General features: G+C 37.0%; 1 protein-coding gene across 5 annotated transcripts; it reads right to left on the reverse strand.

The window, feature by feature from the left end:
- Positions 1-1,334: 1,334 nt before the first annotated feature.
- Positions 1,335-10,724, reverse strand: LOC110796956 (uncharacterized). 5 transcript variants are annotated; one of them, XM_056828005.1, is made up of 5 exons: positions 10,454-10,724; positions 10,320-10,346; positions 7,894-7,971; positions 6,319-7,534; positions 1,335-1,619 (listed from the first exon to the last, which is right to left on the reverse strand). In XM_056828005.1, the coding sequence occupies exons 4-5, from the start codon at positions 6,709-6,711 to the stop codon at positions 1,578-1,580; spliced, it is 435 nt and encodes a 144-aa protein (XP_056683983.1). In that variant the 5' UTR covers positions 6,712-7,534; positions 7,894-7,971; positions 10,320-10,346; positions 10,454-10,724; the 3' UTR covers positions 1,335-1,577. The 5 variants fall into 5 exon arrangements, with proteins under 5 accessions (XP_056683983.1, XP_056683982.1, XP_056683985.1 ...); XM_056828004.1 differs by having other exon boundaries at positions 6,319-6,690; positions 10,454-10,722; XM_056828007.1 differs by having other exon boundaries at positions 6,319-6,663; positions 10,454-10,719.
- Positions 10,725-11,198: the final 474 nt, after the last annotated feature.

Raw genomic sequence — 11,198 nt, forward strand, 5'->3', positions numbered from 1 at the left:
TGCGAGGGAGCGAGTGCTAGGGCGTGAGGCCGAGCAGCACGAGGCACAACAGCACGAGCACGGGCTACGTGCGTGCGGGCGTGCGGACGAGAGGAAAAGATGGAGAGGAGTGTTGGGCAAGCAAGGCAAAATAGGGTTTATGAATTTTAGGGGCTCATTTAATGATGGGGGAGTCTATTTATAGGCTCCCTAATCCCTTGATGGGCTAGGCTTAGGATATTTTAGTTGGGCTTAGGAATTAAATGAATAGGGCTAGCTTAGGATTTAAATTAAACTGTTTCGATTGGGCTCGATTAATAAAACGAATTGGACTTTTTATTTAAAACCCGAAGCTTTAAAAATCATTTGCAACTCATTTAATTTCCCGACTCAAGAATTAAATTCGTTTCGTAATTAATTAAAATAATAAATATTCTAATTAATTAAAATACATTAAATGCAATGCGTTTAAATATTATTTAAACGATAATAAATCGTAAAATGCTTTATAAATATAATAAAATATATTTATAAATATTATAAAAATACGCGGTATTACATTAGGGTTGGAGTCAATACTCAGATTATGAATTGTGTGTCCTTTTTCGTCGATTATGAGGCTGTATTTATAGGGAAAGAGTGGCGTAGAAAGATAGATTTTCAGGAATATGAATACGAAACGGATTAGGAAAAGAATCTGTCCCAGGTATTTTCGGCGCCCAGCACTGGCGTCAAAGATTTCGGCGCCCAGGGCTGGGCGTTGAAAATAGGATCTGGGCAGAATTCTTTGTGAGATTGGACTCTAGAGTACGGAGTCCATTAAGAGACTTAATCCGAGTTATTTGGTGCGTATCAATTTACGACGGAATGCGTCTGGGCCCTTTACGAACTCTAGGTTCGTTATGAGTTTACACTACTACATTTCGAGGTATATAGTAACACTAAAATTCGTTACAAGATGGTCAAAATCTGTTACAATAGGTCTATAGTAACGCTTTATACTCCGTTACATTCGCGGCCGCTACAATAGGTCTATTGTAACGCCTAATTTTTCCTATTGTAACGCCTAATTTTTCCTATTGTAACGCTTACTACTAGAAAAGGAGGCTGTTACATTTGGCGTAGTCTTTGTTACCATAGCTTTCAACTGTAACGGGGCTTTCCTCCTACCTAATGTGACACCAAAAAAAATTTGCGTGAATATGTAACGCCACTGGTATTCATTTATTGAAAATATGAAAATACCAATTGTAACGCTATATATATATATATATATATATATAAATTAATTGTATACAATAATTGTCGGATACCACCCGTTTTGGAATTAAATATAAAAAATTACAAGTCACAAATATAATTAACATCTGAAGGATTGATGTATTTCAAAATAATATTTCGTAGCTTACATGAGTTTGCACCCGCAAGTTTCTAAAACGTCATAATTAAGTATTATAAAGTCACATTACATATACTACCAAAAGGCAAAAGGTAAGGAATATTTAAGAAAATGCATATTTCAAAATATTACATAATATACTACTAAGTAGTTAAAAATACGTCAAATTCCACCGCATGAATTCCACCGCATAAAATTACTATTCATCACGTAGATCACTTTCTTCATGGACATTACTTCCCTACAAATTGTAACATTTCAAGTTAGTAACAATATAAAAAATGAATTTTCAATAAGTTACAATGTAATCAGTTAGACCTAATGTCAAGAGTGGTTTATCAAATATTTGTTCCAAAAATCATTAAGGGCCAAGACACGTTTCAAAGCCAAGAAATGGTCAAAATAGGTGCTATATATTCATACTGTGTTGTAGAGAATTTCCTAGACATGAGAATGGGAAACAAATCAAGTAGATTTTCCTAATGACTTTTAGTGTCTAGCTTACTTATGCAGTGATAATGGTTAGTTGTATTACAACATTACCTATGCACATACTAATACAATATAGGAAAATAGGCCCACCATTTTAACCCACATACTAATACAATGTTGGGGTGTTAAAATGGGCCCACCATTTTAACCCAAAAGCCAATAAAATCCACTCAAGCCCAATATCCCTTACAAGGCCTCAAAGGCCCAACAAAGGCACTATATATACCCCTCAAAGGGCAAGGTAAAGAGGATTCTCTAACCCTAGAGAAGTCACCCTACTCTCTCTCCCCTAAACACCTCATTTTATACATCAATTGTACTGACCTGAGCGTCGGAGGCTCCGCCTCGGGGACCCCCCCTTGGCCCGGAGTTCATCTTGCAGGCACCGTACGTGATCGGAACTCAAGACATCAAGGACGCTCCTTCCATCGTTTCAGCCCCGAAACAATTTGGCGCCGTCTGTGGGGATCGAGAGCAAAAACCCATGAAGATCCACATTTTCATGCGACCAGGTTCAACCGTTTTTGGTCCGACAAAGGGGATTAAGAGCTACTACCAGTGGTTTATTCGTCCCAAAGCGCGAGCTACGAGTCAACAAAATAAAAAAAATGGTTTATTTTGCTTGATTTATTCAAAAAAATCCGAAAAGTGCAAAGTGCTAGATCTACTTTGGTGTAAGTCCGAGACGATGCGTAGCAGAACATAGCTCTTGTTCTTCAAATACCGCAACAACATGAAGGAAACTTTATTTGCCAAAATAGCAACACTTTGCATCAATCCAATTGGTGATGATTTATTTTGCTTGAGTTGTCAAAATAGCCCAAGCAGAGATGCTTTGCTGCGGGAAACTCATATATGCAGGCTGCACTGTTTTTAATTCTCACCTTAGAGGGTTGGAAGTCAGTGATTGGTAGCATATAACCCCCATCAAGAAATGACGAACTCATCTCCAACAAATCAAGAGGATGAGCCATGAAGTCACCTTTGTTGCGACCTAGTACCAATTTTGTTCATCATCATAATGGAGTTGTTGGGCTTAAATGCTAATGCCATTTCATAATACATCAGCTACAAAATATGAAATAAAAGCAAAATGAATACCAATCGGTACTCCAGCAAATGGTTAATGATGCCAGTGCCAAGCTCGGTGCCGAAGTCGGTGCCGAAAAGCAGGGTCGAGCATAGCCGAAGCTCCCGAGCGATGCCGAAGGGCAATGCCGAGAACACCAGCTCCCGAGCTGAGCATATAAGCTCAGTGCCGAGCTCCATGCCTCAATCAAAAGTTTAGAGCTAAGTTTCTCCATCTATTTTTTGAAATTATGAACTGTTGCACTTATGTTGTTTGTCATTGATACACTGTTATTTGGCAGACCTCATAGTTGAGTTCATCAACTTGGTCGTAGAAGATACACCAAGGAAACTACATCACTCAAACTTCAGTTGTGCCCACAAGATGTTTGATAAAATACTTCAATGAAGTCATATTTACATTTATGCTACCCTTCTTCAGTAAGAGGTTATAATTGATCTCCCGGAGTAGAACAAAGGCCAACCTTCCGAGGCCCAAGCCGAAGCTCATAGCCGAGGTCATCACCGAGCATAGGAGCGAAGCTCCCAAGCTTTGAAAGGTTCCAGGAGATCAACTCAAAGCATTTTGCGGGTGTATGCAACTTGTTCTATTAATTGTATGCAAGCTCATACTTTGCGGGTGGTGCCGAAGCTTTCTCTCAGTGCCGAGGCTCCGTGCCGAAGCTAAGTGTCGAAACTCATCTCCCGAGCAACAACGTTCGGTCTGCCGAGCATGGTCTCAACAAAAAGTTTGAACTCAGAGATGACGTAATGAGATATGAGATATGCCCCCGAAGCTCAAAGCCAAGACTACCGATGCTAGCACCAAAGCTCAGTCTGCCGAGGCAAACGTCCCGAAGCAGAGCATACTGCAAGCCCAAGCTACGATAGTTGCCCGAGCCAAAGCTTCGTGAGGTCCGAGATAAGGCACCCCGAAGCAGAGTATATGCAAAAGAGGTCGGAGACCATCAATATAATATGTCGAGCAAAGTAGCAAAGCAGCTACTATTAGCTTACGAAGGAAATTCCATTATTGCAACTCCAGCCGATGCCCACAAGGTGTTTGTTAAAATGCCCAAATGAAGTTCAGCAGTTGAGGCTCATTGATAGGAGTTGTTTGCAACCCCAAATAGTGCCGAAATTGATCAATTGCTCCCGAAGCTCGGTCACGGCTGACAAAGTTCGACTCGAGGTCCGAGTCAACGCTCCCGGAGTCGACCCAATCGGAGATCAGCCCATCCGAGGATTAACCATCTGAAGTCGACCTCCCGAGATCCGAATCAAAGCTCCCCAAGAGACTCTGTATACCCATCCGAGGTTGACTGAAATCGAAGAGATCAGAGCCGACGAATGGGTGTCTCCACTGGTCAGCGAGTTCGGAAAATAACGAGCAGTGGCTTGTGATAAATCACAAAGTGAAAAGCTTGAAGATGGAACAACAATAATGGGTTTTAAAGAGGAATCTCCCTCTTTAAATGGGTTAGGTAATGCCAACCAAATAAATCCAAAAAGAAGTTGCATACAACATATATTGGTCCAGCCAGATGAAAGAGGCCGAGCAATACAATGGGCTGAGCAAACTGACTCAATCTGGTCTAAATACAAAAACTGAGTGGCCCAACCTCAAAGCTAAGTCTTCTATTTATTTAAGCTTTGTGCTTTATATTTTGTCAGCATATAATTTACTTGACTTGATTAATTTGGTAAAGTGCAAAATATTCTTGGAGACTTAATTTGACAGACATTGTCTAGCAATAAGTCATTTTGCAAGAGCATACACCTCAAATTGTTCATCATGTTCAAAACGAATTATAAATTCATGTTTGACAAACATAAATACATCAAATATTGAAGATCAAAATTGTGTAGCAAGTCTCCGAACAAGTCTACGGATTTGAAAGAAGACTAAAAAACCGCTCCGAGATTACAACTCGAACCGATGTTACAATCCGAGCCGATTTTAGAAGCACGTTCTTAAACAAATCTCCGGATTTGAAGAACGAGGTTAAAAATCGCTCAAAGATTACAACTCGAATCGATGTTACAATCCGAGCCGAAGGTAAAAAGCCGCTCCGAGATTACAACTCGAACCGATGTTACAATCCGAGCCGATTTTAGAAGCACGTTCTTAAACAGATCTCCGGATTTGAAGAACGAGGTTAAAAATCGCTCCGAGATTACAACTCGAATCGGTGTTACAGTCCGAGCCGAAGGTAAAATCCGAAGGTAAAAATCCGAAGGATAAAACCGAGCCGAAGGTAAAAATCCGAAGGATAAAACCGAGCCGAAGGTAAAAATCCGAATGATAAAACCGAGCCGAAGGTAAAAATCCATGGATAAAACCGAGCCGAAGGTAAAAATCCGAAGGATAAAACCGAGCCGAAGGTAAAAATCCGAAGGATAAAACCGAGCCGAAGGTAAAAATCCGAAGGTAAAAATCCGAAGGTAAAATCCGAGCCGAGATTACAACTCGAACCGATGTTACAATCCGAGCCGAGGTTAAAATTCTGAGCTGAAATTGACTTTCACTTGGACGTGATCAAAATCAAAACCCAACCCATTTTTCAAATAGAATTGGGTCTGGGGGGCATTTGTTGGGGTGTTAAAATGGGCCCACCATTTTAACCCAAAAGCCAATAAAATCCACTCAAGCCCAATATCCCTTACAAGGCCTCAAAGGCCCAACAAAGGCACTATATATACCCCTCAAAGGGCAAGGTAAAGAGGATTCTCTAACCCTAGAGAAGCCACCCTACTCTCTCTCCCCTAAACACCTAGTTTTATACATCAATTGTACTGACTTGAGCGTCGGAGGCTCCGCCTCGGGGACCCCCCCTTGGCCTGGAGTTCATCTTGCAGGCACCGTACGTGATCGGAACTCAAGACATCAATGACGCTCCTTCCATCGTTTCAACCCCGAAACAATAGGTGCTATATATTCATTCTCTGTTGTAGAGAATTTCCTAGACATGAGAATGGGAAACAAATCAAGTAGATTTTCCTGATGACTTTTAGTGTCTAGCTTACTTATGCAGTGATAATGGTTAGTTGTATTACAACATTACCTATGCACATACTAATACAATATAGGAAAATAGGAAATCATAGTGTAGTTTGCATATTATCTGCTGGTTGTACGTGTAATACGACGAACATTCAATCTCAAATGCATGATGTTGTATTATGGGTCTTATCCGGCACAAGGGCAAGACACTGGTTGCCTTTCTTTAACAATGTGTTCCTGTTGACTTTCCATACTTTGAAATACCCATCACCCCATCACAATGACATCACCAATGGAAAATATAGCTTCTAAGAAAATGAGTACAAGAGAGATAAAAAAGATAGGAAACAAAGAAGTGGGAGTGACCGAGAGGTACCTGATGTTCTGAAGTTGTTTTAGAGGAAATTCTGCCATCTTGCTCACCATTTTGATCATTTGATTCATCTCTTGGGGTTCCTCCAAAATCAGGGATGACAATACTAATATCAGGATTAGCCGCCTTTATTTGAGAAAGTACAAGAGATGCAACATCTTGTGCAACTTCCCGAGTCCAATTCGCTTTCATGTTGTCTAAGAAATCTTCAGGAAGTGTATAACTTGGCTTCTTTCCTTTTCTTTGCACCTTAGACTTAGTCACGCCTGATCCATGAAGGCGTAAATATCCTTTGTGCTTATCCTTACCCATCACTTCATCATAAGGATCTTTAGATGATTCCCCACCCTGTTGCTCAGATTGTAACATCACCATCTTCTCCAATTTATGAGGCATTAAATAAATACAACATTATCAACAATAATGCTATCAACAACAAAAAGAACCACTAGCAAGTTGCTTTCAGATTCTTGATTGAATGAGCTCGAATCAGATCCCAGCCCGAGATTCAAAACCTTTAGTAAATTTCTAAGTTCTTTGGTAGATTGGTATATTATATTTGACACCATGTCCAAGTCTGTTAACCTAGTACATAAATATAGTGGTAAACAACATGATAATAATTGCTCCAGTTTCAAATTTTAATACTCATTTCAGCAATTCATAATCACTTCAAACAACAAGCTACATCAGGTAACTTTGCATCAGGTAAAAGACACTTTATCAACTCCAACAAGTCAGAAAATGCTACATTACTTAATCTATGGTCACACTTGAAAAGAAACAATCGGATTGTAAAGGCAAGTTTAGAAAAAGTCTTGCAACCTGGATATGATTCTTGTTGACCCTTCTCAATTAACTTATAAAACTTTTCTGTTTCCTCATCTGGCCCCCCTCTAAAAGTATCATTCAACAACCTGTCTATATCATCGTTGAACTGTGGTTGAACCCCATAATCAAATACTGGCATTTCTTCATTGATCATTGACTCGGAATTGTGTTTTTCCGATCTAGGTTTAAAACCTTTACAAATGATATGGTCCCTAACCACATGTCTATGATACCAGTAACGATGACAACACTTGTTACATGGGCAACATATTTGATCTCCTTGTGCTTCAGTTTCAAAAGCTTTGACTAAATAGTCATCAACTCCATTTTCGTATTCATTTGACCATCTAGGAAATTTCCACCACTCTTTCTTCCCACAATCCATGACCTAAAGTTAAGAATAACACATAAAACGTTTTTGTTACATGTACTTTCTAGGTTACTTTATTCATTTTTGGTTATATAATACTCTATCCAGTGTAAATTTTTCTCAAACATATGAAATTGCATATTTAATGGTGTTAGCACTATTAAACCCAAGTAAAATAGCATGTAGTTAAACTATTACTATCATGAAATCTCACATAGAAACAAACAAGTTGAAATTTGGAAGTAAGATAAAATAACCAATACAACTATTGTTGTGCACAAATTTTGTGAACACTTCAGAATTGTCTACCATATAACATAAATCTATTTATTTAAAAAATATATATAAAGAGAAAAAAGAAAAAGGAAAACATATACCTGATGAAGGATCGGTCGTATTGTCGAGTGATGCTAATGTAGTACTTTTTGTTAAGCTTGACAAATTTGTCTAACACCCTTTTAAAATTTAAAAGAATTTACTATTAGCATAGTATACAAGCATCAAAGAAATATAACATATTCAAAACATTACCAATCATTCAAACTAGATAAATATTGTCATCATCCTTACTAATTTGTTACCCCAACCAAGATAAGCATCCATTATGGAGGACCATTCCATAGTCTGATAGTAGAACATGTCCAATAATTTAACAAAATATACAAGCTCATATACAAATTCAATAAACAATTTAGAGCCAGGTTCGATTCGCGAGAAACCTCTCTTTTCCATAAATATTCCTTTACTCCAAAACATATAAAGAGTATAAATTTTGTTTTTAAAATCTTTCCTTTTTAAAGTGTTCTTTTTAAGTAGAGCCTTTTTCTGGTCTGAGAGTTGACAATTGGTGCCTCCTAAAGTCAGTTTACGTTAGTTAATACTCATCTTTATAATTTCTGCTTTTACATTGTCTTTTTAATTATATGAAGCATGTCTTTAATCTGGCTGGCTGTCAGTTTTGCTAGCTTGACTAGTTTTAGAGATAGTAAACTTTTGGTGAGTTAAGTTAATGTTTGGGATCTCACCTTTTCATTTTTTCACCCTTTAGGACCTACAACTTTTTTTTTCACCTTTTAGAACCTCAACTCTATTTTAACTCACCTTTAACCACAACATGAATATTAAAAATAAAAAAACTAACTAAAATATTAAATGATTTCTAAAAGTTTGATATAAGTAAAATATCCCTCATGTTTACAAAATAAAGCCGTTAGCGGCTTGCTCTATTAAACTCTGCTACTGCTCTAATTTTAATCAATCACCAACACCAAAATTCACCATACTTATAATCATCCAACACCAAAAATAAAAAATACAGTAAAGCAACATAATAAAGTCACAATAAAGAATAATAATGGGCCACGTGTATTTTTAACTAAGGGTCTAACCTTTTAATTAAGGGGACTAAACTTTTACATTCATGGGTTAATTTAGGCTGGAAAATGCTTTAGAGGTCCTAGAGGGTGAAAATAAAAAGTTCGGGTTCCAAACGGTGAAAAAAGGGAAAGGTGAGACCCCAAAGTTAGGCTTAACTCAACTTTTGGTTGTGGCTTGTAAGTAAGTAGCTAGTTTGTACTTTGGTTGGTCAATAAGGGAGTTTGAGTCAAAACATAAAGCATTACCTTTTAGGCATCACAATTTTACTCTAGAGACCATTTAATTAATGTCTATAAGATAAACTCCTGACAGACAAGTAAAAAAACTAATTAATGTCTATAAACTAAGAAACTTTTTTAGGCATCACACTTTTACTCTAGAGACCATATAAACCTTAGCGATCTCAACTGTAATTTCACCTATGGAGACTCCAGTCGTAGTCCAGTTGACATAGGACTTCATTGCAGCTTCTCTATACTCTACATACAAGCAGGAGAGTATAACAGTCTAATTACCTCTGAATCTCAATGAAGAATTATGTTGGTCACACCATTTCCACAACTCCTTAAATAGGGGTTCACTGTTTGTTTACAAACCACAGTATGACAACATAATAACATTGTTATACCCTGCTGCTTGTATGTAGAGTATAGAGAAGTTTGACCATGTTTATATCATCTCCAACTAAACAACAGATATGTGCCTTTTCATTTTATACTTCTACTTCCTTAAGGATTCTACTAGCTTTTGCACGTGTTCATTCTATCCACTGATCAAAATATTAATGACAAGAAACTCAACGACTTAACCTCACTATTATAGCTGACAGTAATTGAAAAATGTATATATGGCATATTTACAGACTGATTTTACATATCAATCCCTTTAAATAAGAAATACCCAGCAAAATAAAACAACCGAATTCGTTCATAAAAATAGGAAAATTTTATTCCGTTTAATCAATACAATCACCATAAAATTATACAAGTTATACCAAATTCGGTGTAATTTACATATTAATTAGGAATATCTAGACGATCTTCAATAATACCCAATTTACTTTCTTAAAAAAAATCACTAAACATAGAATTATATTATCAAAATATTGGGGGAAAAACAAAAGGTTACCTATTTTTCAAAGAAACCAACATGAACGAAATTCTAAATAACTTTAAACAACATACCCAATTTAATAAACCCTTGAAATTGCCAATAACCGAGATCAGAACCCAAAATATGAACAAAATTTCAAAACCAATAAAAAATCAATTTTCAATTCAGGATTTCATATCCAAAATATTAAAACCCACACAAAAAGTCAACTACATCATCATCATCTACCAAGAACAAATGAAGATTAGACGGTAAACAAAGCACCCACAAATGGAATTGTAATTAAATAGTAAGCAAGAGGATAAACACTTACCTTTAGAATTAATTTGAAGTGAAGGAGCTGGAAAATACGGGAATCAACAGTTACAAAATTAGAGGCGAGAGAGTAGAAAAATGGAGTAGAGAGATTTTAGGGAAGGGGGAGTAGCGCATGAAGAGGGGGTTTACCTAGATGATTGACGGCCGAAAAGCAAACCAAATTATTAAACCATTTATGTGAATTTATCAACCGAATCACCTTCACCAAAGCTATAAGAACTTAGCAACCGAGGCTAGATCGACACCTTCAAGGAAAAGAGAGGAAATTGAATTTCTTTGCTGATTGATTTGCAGATTTGAGTAGAGAGATTTCAGCAACAATTTTTTGAGCGAAAAATGGAAGTGTTTTAACAGGAAAAAAAAAGTAGAATTCCAATAGTTAGGCTTTATTTGGTTGGGAGGAATTGGAAGGAAAAGAAAAGAAAGGGAAGGAAAAATAATGTTTCTTATATTTGGTTCAAAAAATTATATGGGAAGTGAAAGGAAATGAAGGGAATTGGAAGGAAACCTCACTGTATAAAAGTTTCACTTTCCTTTTCTCCCAAAATTGGAGGAATTTGGAAGGAAAGAAAAAATTAAATCTGTCAAACAAAATATTAAAACTTAAACACACGTTTTTTTCTTTCCTTCCCTTCTCTTCCTTTACTAATGTTGTACCAAACATGAGATTCCTATCATTTTCTTTCATCGTATCAAACATGGGAAAATATATTTTATTTCCTTTCCTTTCTCTTCTTTTCTCTTCCCTTCCTTTCTCTTCTCTTCCCTTCCTTTACTAATATCGAACCAAATAGGGCCTTAGGGTTTAGGACAAAAAGAGTGAAAAAGAAAAGAGGGCTTTCAAATTAATTGTGAAATTTTGGTTTGCTAAAAT

Source organism: Spinacia oleracea, chromosome 5, assembly GCF_020520425.1.
Source record: "Spinacia oleracea cultivar Varoflay chromosome 5, BTI_SOV_V1, whole genome shotgun sequence".
Lineage (NCBI taxonomy): Eukaryota > Viridiplantae > Streptophyta > Magnoliopsida > Caryophyllales > Amaranthaceae > Spinacia > Spinacia oleracea.

Bases quoted from the DNA above. Each gene is read 5' to 3' on its own strand.
- LOC110796956 (XM_056828005.1), bottom strand. From the start codon at position 6,711: ATGCCTCATAAATTGGAGAAGATGGTGATGTTACAATCTGAGCAACAG. The intron at 1,620-6,318 runs GTACCTCTCGGT...TACAATTTGTAG, and splicing joins AAACAACTTCAGAACATCAG to GGAAGTAATGTCCATGAAGA.